At 42.2% G+C, this 17,601-nt stretch overlaps 1 protein-coding gene across 1 annotated transcript in view; it reads left to right on the forward strand.

The window, feature by feature from the left end:
• The window catches only part of Tmem132d (transmembrane protein 132D), a 769,582-nt gene that overhangs the window by 373,531 nt on the left and 378,450 nt on the right, over window positions 1–17,601 (forward strand). Inside the window, exon 3 of the mRNA XM_045157859.1 lies at window positions 419–565. Within this exon, the coding sequence (XP_045013794.1) occupies window positions 419–565 (147 nt within the window). The remainder of the gene's footprint in view (window positions 1–418; window positions 566–17,601) is intronic.

Raw genomic sequence — 17,601 nt, forward strand, 5'->3', positions numbered from 1 at the left:
TTGGAGAGTACATTGTTCATGGGGTCTGCTTCACTGTGAAGAACACTCATTATAAATATTGCTTTGTATTTTTAGCTTGCTTACTGGTTCCATTATTTTCCCTAGCCTATCTATGGCTTTCAAGTAGGTATTTTTGTGTTTTGGTTTAAACACCCAGTGATATTCTATTTCCTTGTGTAAATAATGCTCACTCAAGAACAATATACAGTCAACAGCCCCTTCAGTAAATGTAGTAATAACTGAAAACACCACACAGATGGATTTCAAGACAAGTACAAATTTCTGCTTAAACCCTGTTCCCCAATGAGCTCACACCTACAATGCTACAAATGTACATATGAGCTCTCTTTATCTCCCATACTAGTGCTGACCCAAGAACTTCCCAGAGGTCTCAGACATAACTTCCTGTCTCTAACAGGGCCAAAGTGAAGAAAGGGGTGAGCATCGTTGGTGTGAGAGCCAGCAGCCCTTCTGTATGGGATGTCAAACAGAGCTCAGAGTACATGGGGAAGTATGCTCCAGCTGTGATCGTTTGTCAGAAGAAATCTGCTGGCTCAGAAAACAGGTAAGTTCCACCTGGTCCTTGCTGGGCTCAGGTTAGCTGAGATGGTGGCTTTGGATTCTCCCTATGCTGCCCACAGCCATCTCCACTATAGTCTGCATCAGGTGTGAGTCTGTTCTTAGTGTGTCCAGGTATGATCGGTAGAGTCCTGCAGTTTGGAACATGGGGCTACTGTTCACAGGGGAACTACAGTAGTTCTGTCACCCACAAGGCCTTCTCTATGTGGTGGCATTTAACCACAATTGATGCTGTATATCATTGTGACTTTGTCTTAATTCATATAACTATGCCAACTGAATGTCAGCTATCTCTGATAACATGGTCTTTTCTGCAAGTGTTCAACACAAGAGTGCATGTTCTGTCACATACAGGGTGTAGATTTCCACATGGTCCTTGGGGATGTGTTTGTGCATGGCCTTTTCTGATGGAATAGTGAGCTTTCTGCTGTGACATTATAGGGACTCTTGAATCTCTCTAGGGAGAAATTAAAACCCAAGTCTGTGATAGCCACCAAATTAGAAACACAATTCTCAGTTGGGCAGAGAGACTTGAAAGCTCAGTCATTCTTGATCTATCCCACTTTCCCAGAACTGCATTTGTGTCTCTAGAGAATTCCTGGTTTGGTCACATGTGGTTTTTGTGTGTGTGCCATTTTTTTGGTTTCTTTTTGGCTCTTCATATTACAGAAAATATGAACAAAAAATGAAAGGATGACTCTAGGAAAAAATGTATTATTTCTGGAGTGCATGTAAACTTTACAGCTCAGATTTTGGAAACTACATTTCCTATTCTTTATTTTAATATACAGGCAATGGATCTCAGCTGATAGATGTTACTTGTTTGTTTCTTCCTTCATTACCAGGAAGTACTTGAAACCAATTTGGGGATGGTTTGACTTCAATTCCTCTGCACAGCATTGGTGCTTGAGAATCTGGGCCACCCATGACTCTAGTCTGTGCCCAGTCTTGGGCCCAGTATTGAATTTTTTTTTCTTGCTGTGATGAAAATGGCAGGGGTGGGGGAGCAGGAATGAAGTCCTTGTTTGAGCTCTGTCCTGGATGTTTTTGCAGTAGCTATGTGCCACACAGAGGAACATGGTGACCTTAAACATGCTCATGGCTCAGTTTATCCATGCCAAAGAGGAGGTTTGGGAAAAGAGTACCATCCCCACATAAGGCACCTTTTATGTTGTATAGGTGACAAAGATGAGGATAGGTGGATATATGGACAGATAGATTAGTAGATAAATGTTAAAAATGGAAAGGTGGATGGACAGAAGGATGGCTATATGTGGAAGTTTGCATGGATGATGGATGAATGGTGGATAGAAGGATGGATGGTATGGCTTGAGTCTGAAATGTTTCCCACAGGCTCATGTGTTGGAATACTTGGTCCCCAGATGGGGGCACCATTTTGGAAGTTGTGGAACCTTTAAAGTTGGACCTCACTGGAGGAACTTGCAGGTCACTTGTGTGGGCCCCAATTCCTGTATGCTCCCTGCTTCCTAACTGCAGATTTTATGTGACCAGATTTTGCTGCATGTCTGCAATCATGTCTTCCACACAATGACAGACTGTATTTTTTCTTAAGCTATGAGTCAAAATAAGCCCTTCTTTCTGATTGCTTCTTGTCAGGTTTGGACAAAAAGAAGAAAAGTAACTAATACTGGTTCAGATGGTTGGGTGGATGGATACTTTTATTCTCTACAAGAATAGAACAGTCAAGGGGAGTTTCAATCAGTACCTGTTTATTTTCTTGTGCTTTTTTGTGCCATTTACCAATATGGATACTAATAGTAGTGTGAGTTGTCCAGGAAATGCAAAGGGATTTTTGGATAATTATAACCTATTTTGGGGTTATTTTTATGCTTTTGAATTTCTTGTTTTTTATTTATTTGCAAGGAGAGAGAGGGAAAGAGAGAGAGAGAGACAGACAGAGAGACATCCGATGCATGCACCACTTTGTGCATCTGGCTTTACTTGGATACTGGGGAATTAAACCTGGGTCCTTAGGCTTTGCAGACAAATATGTAAACCACTATGCCATCTCTCCAGCCCATGATTCTGAATTTCTGATTAAAATTTAGTTGAGATTATGTTTGGCACAGAGGAGGAAGTATAGGTCTCTCCCAGGGAAGCCCCTTCCCTTTCTCAGGTCCACAGAGAGGACACACTGCCTGGCTGTTGATATGATTATCTGTTGCTTGTAGGATGTTGCCTTTGAGCACACAAATTTATAGACTCTTTTCCTTTTCTCTTCTCTCTGTCAGGGAGACTGTGGATGGAATAACTGGGTGCTCCTCTGAGGGATCTATTACTCTGATACCATATCAAGACCCTTCGTCCCATAAGAGATTTTTTTGCAGGTAGAGTCCACTCTAGTCCAGACTAACCTAGAACTCACTATGTAGTCTCTTGAACTCATGGCAGTCCTCCTGCCTTTGCTTCCTGAGTGCTGGGATAAAAGGCATGCACCACCACGCCTGGCTTCCATCTGAGATTTTGATGCCAGTTTCCTATTTTGGGTCCAAATGATGGAATGTGTACATAATGCATATTTAGACATGTGTACATATATAATGTGTGTGATATAATTACGCAACCAATGAATTGCTATCTTATGACATAAATATGCATATTATATAGGACATTACATGTCAGTGGGCAGAATTTGCCTAATGAGGAAGAACAGACTGGAAAGTCCTTTGGGTGGGAATAATGACTTGTTTGAAGCAGTGTCCCCAACCTAAAGAAATATCTGGCACATTGAAGCCAGTCCATAAATACTTGTTTAGTGAAGTCTGGAAATGAGTCCTTGTTTTTGCTAATAAATGTGTTGCTGCACAGGTCTAAATGAACACATTCTAAGAAGTCCCAGAATTCCAGTCCAACGAAATGCAATCATCAAGGAATGGCTTTCCATGTTCGTCTCAAGACAAACACATAAAATGATGTTTTCTCAGCAATCTCTCAGGAAGGTGATTCAAAATGTTAGCACTTGTTATTCCTGTGTGGGAGAGTGGAGAAGCTAGGAGAGGGCCAAGTATGGATTTAGACACTTGCCCATTTGGTCTGTTTGAATTTTCTCAGAGTATACATGTTTCATGTGCTTAGTGCAATGCATACTATGAAAATATAGCATTTAGATGTCTTATCTCCATGAATGTGCTCAGCCATTTTATTCCTTCCATACTTTTCATTTCCCTCTGTGGAAAATTGAATAAAGGAATGCTACCCTCCATTACTTCAGATAGTGATGAAATTGAGTGAGGTATAATTTTCTTAAGAATAACTGGAGAGTGTATCATTTAGTAGACAATGTTATGATGGGGGTAGGCTTTGCTTAAGATGTTGTTTTGGTTTACACGTTCTAACTTTCTTGGTCTGTTTCTCAGTTATGGGGTTCAGTGATACACAGCTGTGACGTTAAGAAAACTCACATGACACACACTTGCACACTTCTTAGTGCCCCATCAGGGCTGTAGTCTGGAGAGGTGTTCATCTCCTTTAGGTGACAGTGTGTCTTTAAAGCCTCCATCTATCACAAAGGATTAGTAAAGAGGCAGGCACACATTGTTAAAGTTCAATCCTCTTCAAAATTATCATCTATTTATTCCATGCAGTACTGATTTTCCACTTAGTGGAGGTAATGTGTTTCATTTTAAAACAAATATATTTTAAATAATGAGGTAACTGTAATAAATAAAAGGTAATTGATATTTAATTGGTATTTTAGCTACAGACATATGTGGTTGAAATTGTGAATTTATAGACAGAGTTAGAGTGTGCTACTGACAAGCACATTTCTAACTATATTTGTTATTATTAGGTGTGATTGTTTAATTTTTTGGAGGTAAGTAAGAATGGCTTAAATAAGATGGATAATTATGCCTCACACAGCAGAAGCCACAAAGTGGGCTGCTAGCCAGGTCTGATATTGCATGTCCCAGTACCACTGGGATCCCAGGTACCTACCAAGTTTTCACACCATGTTAACTCATGGTTTACATGCTTGTCAAGTAATGGGTCTGCAGGAATTCCAGCCATTGTCATCAGCATGGGAGATCAAAGAAAAGTAATAGGAAGTGGTCATCTTAGGGGCACAACTTATTTTAGAACAACACTTTTTCTTCTTTTGCATCTGGTCGCAGTGGAATCACATGGCTATAGCAGACTTCCAAGGAAAGTGGAAAACCATTTATTATAGATAGTGTACTCCACTCCTAACTGGTCTTCTGGACTTAAAGAGATAGAGTTAGGAAAGAATGGTGGCCAACAAACATCTCAGCACATTGCTAAGAGAAGACATGAAGAAGAATTTCCAATGGGGTGATGGCTGAGAAGAGCATCTGTTGTAATGCACCATCCTCATCATGCCATCATGTTCCCATGGCAACCACATTAGTGACATTCTCCAGAGATGATCATGAAGTGCAGATGAAAGGAAAAGCCACTTTTGGTTCTGCCTCTTATTTAAAAGGGAGCAGGTATATGAGTGGAGATTGGGTATAAGATAAACCAAGACCATCTTGAAACAGGCCTCAGGAGATTCCACAGCCAAATAAAGGCAGCAGGGTTCTGTCAGGCCACTATGATAGGCTACATTGAGTATGGGGAGAACCTGTCTTAGGAAAGTACACCTAGCTGGATCAAACACAAGTGACATGAAGAAATACCTCTGCAAGAAGGAAGTCGTGGCAAGCCTCAACAAACTCTGAAGTTTCCTGCATGAGGAAGAGGCTCGTGGAGTTCCCAGATTCAAAATCAGCAGCATGTCATACAGATAAAGTGAGGATTCCAGAAGAAACACCACAGCTTAAGAAGATACTAAGGTGAAGGAGCCATGGATACCAGACTCTCCAGGCCAAAAAGAAAACCAGTAAAAATGTTTGGTGGAAGAGAACCTTCAAGGAAGAAAAATACAAGTGAGAGGACAGGAGAGATGCCTTAGTGGTTAAGGTATTTGCCTGCAAACCCTGAATAAGCCAAATGTACATGGTGATGCATGCATCTGGAGTTAGTCTGTAGTGGTTAGAAGCCCAGCATGCCCATTCTCTCTATATATAAATAAATAAGTAAATATAAATCTATTTTAAAAATACAAGTGGGAAACCATTGTACACCAGCAAACATGAGGGTAAACACTATTAAAATGATGCAGAAACAGAAGGCAGTAATTTAGTTACCACAGGCACAGTAATTCTACTACTAACTCTATTCCCACGGAGACTGAGAAAGCATGCACAAGGAGCTGGTGCACACAAGCATTCACAGTGCCACTAGTGACAGCAGCCGAAGTATTGGAGCAATCCAATGTTCCAAAAATCTGATAGTTAAAATAAAAGTGGCATGTCCATAAGGTGTAGTATTATTCAGTAGAGAAAAGAAGAATCATTGATACATTTCACAACATAATAGTTCTTGAAAGTATTATGCTATGTAAATCAAGGAGAACATGACAGATATGTATTAAATCAGAACATGTTTAATGAAATGTCTGCAGTGAGCACATTCATAGGTACAGGAGATAGATCCAGAGCTGATGAGTGTGAGAAAGACAGTGTCTGTTCATAGGTATGTGTTTCTTCAAGTGAAATAAAATATTATAAAATTAAGTAGTTATGATTTTTGTATGAATGTGAATAGCATAAAAGCATTGGACACTTTAAAGTGGCAACAATTCAAAATATGGGTTCTCAAAGTGGTGATGAATAACATTTGATAATAAAAAGATCATAGGACAATACAAACATTGTTTCCAGATGAATACAGGACATATATAAGTAGAAGAATAGATTAGGTCAGGGGAAGAGATTGAGTAAAGGAAAGGTGGGGGAAGGGCTAATCAAAATCTAAGAGGATATAAATAAATCATATGCAATCCTCCAGTTTTGGACAATGGAACTCTAAGGAGCCGTACATCATTTCTAGAAATTTTTCATTGCCAGGGATGGGATACCTTCCAGTGAGTTGTTGGCCAGGGTGGTCCCTGATGCCCCCAAAACATTATAGGCCATTGCTGAGGCCCTTGGTTTCCCATCAGGAATAGATGGTAAGACTCTATTGCTGAAGACTCCACATACTCGGGCTGCAAGGCCACTGAATACAGGACATGAAATTGCAATGGTAAGTGTTACTTGGGGTGGTGTTACTCCATGGTAAGTGTGAACACTCAGCCTGGGGTGGTGTTCCATCTTGGTAAGTCTGAACACGTAGGCTGGGGTGGTGTTCCTCCATGATAAGAGTGAACACTCAGCCTGGGGAGTGTTCCTACATGGTTGGTGTGAACACCCAGCCTGGGACAGTGTTCCTCCATGGTTAGTGTGAACAGCTGGCCTAGGGTGATGTTCCTCTATGATGAGGGAGAACACCCAGCCTAGGGTGGTGTTCCTCCATGATAAGAGTGAACACTCAGCCTGGGGGGGTGTTCCTACATGGTTGGTGTGAACAGCCAGCCTGGGGCAGTGTTCCTCCATGGTAAGTATGAACACCCATCCTGGGGCAGTGGTCCTTCATGATAACTGTGAACACCTGGCCTGCGGCAGTGTTCCTCCATGATGAGGGAAAACAGCTGGCCTAGGGTGGTGTTCCCTATGGTAAGAGTGAACACCCGACCTGTCATAGTACTCCTCCTCACTTCTCTGTCTGTTTCCTCTGTCAGTATTTCTGAACATTCTCTTACTGAGTGAATGTGGATTATTTTTGACTCAAGAAAAGAGGTGTCCTAAATATTAGAAAAGAAATATGAGTCTCCTCATTCAATGACTGTGGAAAGAGTTATAAGCAGAGTTCTAGGCATGTGTCTTCATAAGTGGCGAATGAAACCAACTCTATATTTGGACATTTGGTCTACAGGATGGCCTGTTAAGTGTAAGCAAGGAAGCTTTGGCCTCTCTTGTTTCAGTGCATATTGCCTTGATAGAAATGTGAAATTAATTTCTGGCTTGATGCCCAGAGAGACTGGATCAGAAGTCTTAGTGTTCCTATCAATATGGCAGGGACAGATAGAAATAAAGACCTCTGGGGGTTTGAGAGATGGCTTAGTTGGTTAAGGCACTTGCCTGCAAAGCCAAAGGACCCTGGTTCAATTCCACAAGACCTGAATAAGCCAGGTGCACAAGGGGGTGCATGCATCTGGAGTTCGTTTGCAGTGGCTGAAGGCCCTGGCATGCCCTTTCTTCCTTTTCCTTTCCTTTCTCTTTCTTTCTTTCTTTCTTTCTTTCTTTCTTTCTTTCTTTCTTTCTTTCTTTTTTCTTTCTTTCTTTTCTCTCTTTCTCTCTCTCTCTCTAAGTAAATAAATCAAATTAATTTACAAAAAAAGAAATAAAAAACCTTTTACTTGCTTTTTCTCTAAGTATCAAATTGGTTTGGTTTGAGATTGTTCATGGCTGGCTGTAAAGTTTATTCAACCCTCTGACATCCAGAAACAAGTACCACCAGAAACTACAGACAACAGAAGGTTTCAGGTGGTATGTCTTTCCTAATGAACAAAGGATGACTTTGGACAATCATGGTCCCTTCATCCCTAACCTGTGGGTTATCTTCTTTGTTTTTTAATTTTTATTTATTTATTTATTTGAGAGCGACAGACACAGAGAGAGAGAGATAGAAGGAGAGAGAGAGAATGGGCGTGCCAGGGCTTCCAGCCTCTGCAAACGAACTCCAGACGCGTGCGCCCCCTTGTGCATCTGGCTAACGTGGGACCTGGGGAACCGAGCCTCGAACCGGGGTCCTTAGGCTTCACAGGCAAGCGCTTAACTGCTAAGCCATCTCTCCAGCCCATCTTCTTCAATGCACTTACTACATTGGGTCAAGGCTTTCTAGAAGGAAGTGGAAGGAGCATGATATTGCAGTTACTTCCTCTTTGCTGGCACCAACCAAAGTCAGCTTATGGGAGAAAAGTTTTTATTTTGGCTGATAGTTGCCATGGGAACTTTGATGATGATAGAGGAAAGCATGGTATGAGTGGTGGCCAGACATCACCTCTGCCATAGCAGGTGGAAAATAGCAACAGGGGAGTGAGCTGAGCTCTTACATGGCAGCGCTGGCTATAACACTCCAAAGGAAGAGACAGAATGGACATGCAAGGACCTCCAGCCACTGCAAAAAATTTCTAGATACATGCACCATCTTGTGCAACTGGCTTTCATGAGTCCTGGGGAATTGAACCTGGGTCTGTAGGCCTTGCAGAAAAGTTCTTTGATAAGTTATCTCTCCAACCCTGTCCATTCACTTTGAAAACATTCACAATCCCACAACTAAAATGTGATAGGTGCATCCGTAAAGACTTGCAGCTACAGTCCTGAGAACATGTGCTCCATGTGGGGATGGAAAGAGATTAAGATCATATTCACAGTAATGAGGAGAGAACAGAAGCATGCTCACTGGAATCTGGAGAGAGGAGGAGCATGCTCACTGGGATAGGGAAAGAGAAGAAACGTGCTCACTGGAATTTGGAGAGAGGAGCATGCTCACTGGGATGTAGGGAGAAGAGGAGCATGCACACTGGAATTTGGAGAGAGGAAGAGCACGCTCACTTGGATAGGAAGAGAGGATGAGCATGCTCACTGGAATGTAGGGAGAAGAGGAGCATGCTCACTGGAATTTGGAGACAGGAGAAGCATGCTCACTGGGATGTAGTGAGAAGAGGAGCAGACTCACTGGGATAGGAAGAGAGGATGAGCATGCTCACTGGGATGTAGGGGGAAGAGGAGCTTGCTCACTGGGACAGGAAGAGAGAAGGAGCACGTTCACTGGGTTGTAGTGAGAAGAGGAGCAGACTCACTGGGATAGGAAAAGAGGATGAGCATGCTCACTGGGATGTAGTGAGAAGAGGAGCAGACTCACTGGGATAGGAAGAGAGGAGGAGCATGCTCACTAGGATGTAGGGAGAAGAGGAGCAGACTCACTGGGATAGGAAGAGAGGAGGAGCATGCTCACTGGGATGTAGGGAGAAGAGGAGCTTGCTCACTGGAATCTGGAGAAAAGAGGAGAATTCTCAGGGGAATCTGCAGAGAAGAGGAGAATGCTCACTGGAATTTGGAGAGAGGATGAGCTTGCTCACTGTGATAGGAAGAAAGGAAGAACATGATGACTGGGATAGTAAGAAAGCAGAATCATGCTCACTGGGGTAGGAATAGAGGAGGAGGGTGATCACTGGGATAGGAAGACAGGAGAGCATGCTCACTGGGATAGGGAGAGAGGAGAAGGATGTTTGGGGCTAGATATGGCTGACTTCAGAGTCTTGGGATTTGCCTAACATGGCCTGTGTGCAAATGTGTCTGCTTTGCCCCATGAGAAATGTATATAGTTGAAATAAGGTGGCAGCAGAAAATGAGGCCCTGGAGCACCAATTCTCTCTCTCTCTCTCTCTCTCTCTCTCTCTCTCTCTCTCTCTCTCTCTCTCTCAACTAAAATTAAATAAAGCAGTTAAATGAAATTATGAACTCCTTTATTAAATGATGCTTCAGTCCGCCTTATTTACCTCTTCCCCACACTAACCTGATGATTCCATTTGCAGTAGCTCATGGAGTGTATGGCTAGCTTTAATTCATCCTTGCATTGTTTTACTCTTTGAGCTTCCATATAATTTGGATTTAATGCCTCTCATTTCCAAGTAGGAAACCAAATTTAGAGTTAAAATATTTAGTATCCATTTTCAGTTGGTTATGGGGTGACTTATTCACTTCAGGCATTCCTGCCATTGTGGGCTCCTAAGGTCTCTAGGGTCCCCTTACAGGAAAATACTGATGCTTCTTGTATGACTACTAACCTGAAAGCAGTGATAATTATAACATGCACTCACCGGTATTCATTATAGGTCTTTGTGAACACTTATGGCTGGTGTGGCTTGCTGTGGGGTTGGGATTTTATTAGTGCTACCAGCCCACACCTGCATCAAGGCACGATGACACTCTCCACTATTGGGCTTACTAAAATGTCTGAAGTCTCAGTCATACCTAGTGTCACCTATGACATCTTGTATGGAAAACCATCTCTCCTGCTCTGATCTTCATGCGAATACTGAATTTGAAACTCCCAGTACTGTGTGTGTGCACATATATGTAGACTTAGTGCTGTGTAAGAGAAATATGTTCATGCATGTGTTATGTCTACATCTAACTCTCTTATTTCCTTTCTCATCTTTTTTCTTCTTTACTTTACCCCTTTCTCTTTCCTTTTTCTTTTCCCTTTCATTCTCATGTATTCCCCCCCCCATTTTTTTTTCCAAATAATGTAATTTAAGTTTAATCATGAGGAAATATCAGACAAACCCAAACTGAAGGACATTCAATGATATAATTTATCAATACTCTTCAAATGTGATATGATCATGAAATAATTAGAGGATGAAGAATTATAACGAGGAATTTCCTAGGCTGAAGGAGATTAAGGAAACACAAATGTAACATATGATAAATCTGATCTTGTCAGCTCTGAATGATATCTATAAATTAGATAGCAGGGTTATAATGCAGTTAATTTTCTGATTTTTACATCTATAGAGTTACACAAGAGGTTAACATTTGGGGATCCCAATGAAGAGTTTATGTACATTCATTAAACTATATTTGAAAAAGGGCTATTAATATATATTCTTGGGCTGTGCTGTCCAATAGAGAGGTCAGTAACCTCATGTTTATATGAATTGAAATGTGTCTATTTCAACTTGAAGTATGGCATAAGCATAAATTACATGACAATTTTAAACACATCTTAAAGAGAGCAGTACATTTTGTAACTTCCTTTTTTGTGTATTTCATAAGGCAGCCATATTGATAAATAAGTCACATTCCTTTATAATGTGTGAGGATTTGGAGGAGGGGGTTGGACTTTGTTTTTTTTTTTTTAATTTAATTTATTAGTTTTCTTTTCAGTAAATACAGGCAGTTTGGTACCATCATTTAGGCTCATCTGTGATCTACCCCCTCCCATTAGACCCTCCTTGTTAATGAAAATGGGTCGTGTATTGTGGAGTTAGCCCCCAGTTATTGGTATGATAAATGTCTCTGCAAATCATGACCCAACATGTAACTCTGACATTCTTTCCACCCCCTCTTCCGCAAGATTTCCCTGAGCCATGTTGGGTTCATTTTTGGTCTGCTTCAGTGCTGAGGTGTTGTGGGCCTCTGAGGCTTTGGCTCTCTGATTTGGTAGGAGTTGATTTTTCTCTGCGTTGATCTCCTTCCCCTTTGTGCTGGTATCCAGTTCACAGGAAAACATCACCCTTGCTTATTTCGCCAGTTGTCCTTAGTTTCAGTTGGGCCCCTTTTGTGGTATGTTGGGGCAGCTCTCTTCTTAGGATCTGCATCTATCTGGAAAAGAGAAGCAGATTCTCCAACGGAGAGTAAGTTAGCACCCGGAAAATTGAGATAACACTTAATTTTGATAGACAGTTTGATAGGTGTAGGCCTTCTTATACCCCGTGATTGATGGTAGCTTGATATTGTAGAGTGGACTTGTGTTTGGGTATGGTTCTGACTTGTTTCCCAGCTCCAGCTAAGGGTCTAGTACCACTGAGTGGATCAGTTAGCCAAATCAAGAGTAATTGATTCCTCACCATGGCTGTGTGCCACTATTGCACTTGTGTGGGCATCATATCCGGTTATTTGTTGCTAATTAGGTTACACAATGCGTTGCTTGGACAGATCTTGGTCATTTCGCCCAGTCGCCTATGTAGCGCCTTCTGGCACTAGACACGCTGACTGTCTGGGGACTGACTCTCTCCTGGCTTCCAGCCATGTCATTCCATTTTATGCGTCAGCTACGTATGGAGTCTTCAGCAATAGGGTCTTACCACTGGCCTTTGGTGGGTCATCAAGTACTCTGACAGAAGTCTGTCATTGTTTTGGGAAACCTTGTAGGTTTCTCTGATCAAAAGCTCATTGTGGATGGTAGCCCCAAGCTGGAAGTGGAGGTTACAGGTCAGTGTCCACTAAGAAATTGAGGAGAAACATAACTACTATACAAGAGTTAGAGAGGAGAGAGATAGCGGGGAGAGGGAGGGAGGGAAGATGTAGGAGATTTAGGTCAGTCTTGATCCTACCCTCTCCAGTGTCTTGTGGTTCAGGTGTTTCCTGTAAGGGTCTAGTGAAGGTTCAGCCATTTGGTTTGTCTTTTAGGAAGTAGAATTTTATGGTACCATTGCCGTTTGGGTCCGGATTACTGTTTTCCACCCTTTGATTCCCTCCCCGCCCTCCCATCCATCTTATTGTCTAGTCCATGATGTGCTTGCTGGGTATATAAGGCATCTTGGGCAGATTCAGGTTAGGTATTGCAGATGAGTGAGACTATGTGTCAATTTTTTTTTTTTTCTGTGATTGGGTAAGTTCGCTGAGAATGATCTGTTCCAGGTTCAACCATTTTTCCTCGAATTTCTTTATGTCGTTTTTTCTTACTGCTGTATAGAATTCCATTGTGTAGATATACCACATCTTTGTTATCCATTCTTCTAATGATGGACATCTGGGTTGATTCCAGCTTTTAGCTATTACGAATTGAGCTGCTACCTTTTTACTTCCTTTCCCTTCCCTTCTCTCTTTCTTCTCTTCTCTTTGTCTTTGTCATTTCTCTTCACTTCCCTCTTCTGTTCTTCATTCCCTGACTCTTACCCCTTTCCTTCCCTTCTGAACTTCTTCCATTCCCCAAGACAGGTTCTTATCATGTAGCCCAAGTTGGGCTAAAACTCATGATCTTCCTGTCTTGGATCCCTGAGGGCTGGAACAACAGGCCACTGTGTCTTTCTTTATGTACATGTTTCTATATATCTCATCCATTTTTCCATGTTGATTTCTTTCTTTTAATTTAATTTATTTATTTGAGGGAGAAGGAGAGAGACAGACAGACAGAGAGAATGGGTACACCAGGAACTTTAGCCACTGCAAGTAAACTTCAGACACAGGCACCACCTTGTGCATCTCGCTTTACATGAGTATTGGGGAATCAAACCTAGGTCCATTGGCTTTGCTGGCAGGCACCATAAACACTGAGCCATTTTTTCAGTCTTCCGTGTTGATTTCTTACCATAGCTACATTCATGTGATATTTTTTTTAATATTTTTTGTCCATTTTTTATTTATTTATTTGAGAGTGACAGACACAGAGAGAAAGACAGATAGAGGGAGAGAGAATGGGCATGCCAGGGCTTCCAGCCACTGTAAACGAACTCCCGATGCATGCACCCCCTTGTGCATCTGGCTAACGTGGGATCTGGGGAATCAAGCCTTGAACTGGGGTCCTTAGACTTCACAGGCAAGCGCTTAACCGCTAAGCCATCTCTCCAGCCCTCATGTGATATTTTTGTATGTATCATATTTTTTATCTACTGAGGATTTGGGATCAAACTCTCCAGTACCCATGTAAAGTGCCAGGCATAGTGGCATGTGCTTGTAATCCCACACTAGAGAGTCAGAGACAGGGATTTCTTATGGCTCACTGGCTAGCTAGTTTAGCTGAATTGGTGATCTCTAAGTTCAATGAGACACCCTGTCTCAAACAATAAGGCAATGGATCAGTTAAAGAATGTACCCCATGTGGACTCTGGTCTCCACACACACTCACACACATGTATGTGCACTCACCTACACACATACACCCACATAATACAAACATGCACATGACACACACACATACCCCACACCAAAAATGGAAGTCACCCAGTGGGGGTCATTAAACATCAGGACTGGTCATTGGGCTTCTTTATTTGCAACCACTCAGCATTGTCCTTGCCTTATTCCTGGATGGAGACATCTGCTAAATATGGTTCCAAAGACCCTCATGGAGACATGTGCAGTATGAATAAGAACCACATCTTGTTTTGAAGGTCCTTAATATAACAAGAGAAAAACCCATGTGGAGTGAGGGAGGGAAAATGAGATTCATTTGTATCTGAGGGCCATGTGGAGAAGATGCATGGGTTGGGTATTTAGTATTGAAAACTGGAAATGATTTTGAATAAGATAGCACAGTAACTATGTGCACTGCTTATCTTTTCCTGAGATCTTAAGAAATTGAGATTTTATGGGATAAGAATGGTTGCAGTAAGTCCAGGTTTCCTAAAGCTTTGGCAGTAACACTTTGTTTTTAGAGTTTATCAAATCCACCTTAACCTGTGAGAACACTCCTTCCTTTAAATATCTACTATTTGAATACAAGACAAAGGAGCTTATTTTACCACAAAGCAAAAGAAATAAGATCTCCTGCATTCAGAAGTTAATTGTACAAATCAAATAGAGAAAAAGTCAATGTTATTGAATTCTAGGCAGATGCTGGTACTGCTGCCAGTGTAGATGCTGAGAGCTGTGATATCTTGAATATAGCAGATGGCCAACAAGTCATACAGGACTGTGATGAATTGAATATCAAATGTCCCCCACAGGCTGTTGTGCTGGATGCTCATGGCACTGTTTGGGGAATTTAGAAAGTGGTGCCTAGTTGGAGGAAGTAGGTCACTGAGTCAGACCTGTGGAGGCCTTTGCCTTAGTGCCACTCTCTCTTTCTCCTCCCTATGACCGTAAGGTGAACCCCCTCACCACCACACTTCTGCCTGTGATGCTCTTTCTAAGAACACAGAGCCAACAGCTGTGAATAAACCTTTTGAAACCATGATCTAAATGAATACTTTCTCTTTCTTTTTTTCTTTTTTGTTTATTTATTTATTTATCTGAGAGAGACAGACGGAGAGAAAGAGGTAGATAGAGAGAGAGAGAGAATGGGTGAGCCAGGGCCTCCAGCCACTGCAGACAAACTCCAGATGCATACACGCCCTTGTGCATCTGGCTTACGTGGGTTCTGTGGAATCAAGCCTTGAACCAGGGTCCTTAGGCTTCACAGGCAAACACTTAACCACTAAGCCATCTCTCCAGGCCTTTCTTTCCTTTTTTTAAATTTATTAGTTTTCTTTTCATGAAATACAGGCAGTTTGGTACCATTGTTTAGGCTCATCTATGACCTACCCCCTCCCAATGGCCCCTCCTTGTTGATGTAAATGGGTCATGCATTGTGGAGTTAGCCCACAGTTATTGGTACAATAAATGTCTCTGCATATCATGACCCAACGTGTAACTCTGACATTCTTTCCGCCCCCTCTTCTGCAAAATTTCCCTGAGCCATATTGGGTTCATTTTTGGTCTGCTTCAGTGCTGAGGTGTTGGGGGCCTCTGAGGCTCTGGCTCTCTGATTTGGTAAGAGTTGATTTTTCTCTGTGTTGGTCTCCTTCCCCTTTGTGCTGGTATCCGGTTCATCAGAAAAACAGCACCCTTGCTTGTTTTGCCAAATTTTCCTTAGTTTCAGTCGGGCCCCTTTTGAGGTATATTGGGGCAGCTCTCTCCTTAGGATCTGCATCTATCTGAAAAAGAGAAGCAGATTCTCCAATGGAGAGTAAGTTAGCACCCAGAAAATTGAGATAACACTTTTTTGATAGAGAGTTTAATAGGTGTAGGCCCTCTTGTAACCCATGATTGATGGTAGCTTGATATTGGAGAGTGGGCTTATGTTTGGATATGGTTCTGACTTGTTTCCCAGCTCCAGCTATGGGTCCCGTACCACTGAGTGGATCAGTTAGCCAAATCAAGAGCAGTTGGTTCCCCACCATGGCTGTGTGCCACTATTGCATTTGTGTGGGCATCACACCAGGTTAGTTGTTGCTAAGTAGGTTGGACCATGAGTTGCTTGGACAGATATTGGTTGTTTCCCCAAGTCACCCATGTAGCACCTTCTGGCACTAGACACACTGACTGTCTGGGAACTGACTCTCTCCTGGCTTCCAGCCATGCCATTCCATTTTACGTGTCAGCTGCTATGGAGTCTTCAGCAATAGGGTCTTACCACTGACCTTTGGTGGGTCATCAAGTACTCTGACAGAAGTCTGTCATTCTTTTAGAAAACCTTGTTGGTTTCTCTGATCAAAAGCTCATTGTGGATGATAGCCCCATGCTGGTAGTGGGGGTTACAGGTCAATGCCCACTAAGAAAATGTCGAAAAATATAACTAATATACAAGAATTTGAGAGGAGAGAGAGGGGAAGTAGGGGGAGAGGGAGGGAGGGAAGATGTAGAAGATTTAGGTTAGACTTGATCCTACACTGTCCAGTGTCTTGTGGTTCAGGTGTTTTCTGTAAGAGTCTAGTGAAGGTTCAGCCATTTTGTCTGCCTTTTAGGAAGTAGAATTTTATGGTACCATTGCCAGAGGGAGGGGAGGGCATCGAAGGGATAGGAAACACTAACCTCCCTTTCTTTTTAAAATAATTTCGGAGAGCTATTTCATCACTGTATTCAGCAGTACAAATGTAACTAATACTCAGAAATGAAGGCATTTGTGCCCTATCCAAGCCTTATTCTTTTCAGAAAACCAAAGAAATGAAAAGGAGATGTGTAGGATGGGGTATTTCACTCTAAGCCATTGTTGTGTCCAGTCAAGCCATAGCTGGACACACATGAAACCCGCCAACGGGAGTTCTTGTGGGACACTGTCATAAAATGGGGTGCCATGGTCCCCAAGAAAGAAGCACATAGCCCCAGTGATAGCCCAAGAAGTCTTTGAGGTGTACTGCCCATGAGTACTACCATGTGTTTTGGTGCAGGGAGGCCAGAGCTACAGACCTGGCTCCCCACTGAGGTGGTTGAGGTTATATGGCTTGGGGCCAAGGTGAGTTTTGCAGTTTTAAAATGTATAATATGTCAGAATTTTTGGCAATGACCTAACTAGCTTAATTGTGTGGGGAGTTCCCTGGCACCTTTCCTGCCCTGGCTTGGGTCCAAGCCTTCAGGGAAAGCATGTGTCCTGTCCAGCCACAGACTGGGCAAACTAGTATTCCCTCAGCGAAGGCAAAGAAACAAAGTCAAGGACTGGGGGCTGCAGCATTCCATGTCTGGTCTGTTGATACACCCCAAAAGCACATAGGTACCACCTGATGCTCTCTTGCATAGAGGTGATGACAAACAGTTAACAAAATGCAGAAAGATAATCATATGTATGGATGAATACATAAATATATTAAGTGTGTTGTGTTTGCATGAACACATATGTGTATAATTTATTTAC

This window comes from Jaculus jaculus, chromosome 8 (genome assembly GCF_020740685.1).
Source record: "Jaculus jaculus isolate mJacJac1 chromosome 8, mJacJac1.mat.Y.cur, whole genome shotgun sequence".
Taxonomy (NCBI): Eukaryota; Metazoa; Chordata; class Mammalia; order Rodentia; family Dipodidae; genus Jaculus; species Jaculus jaculus.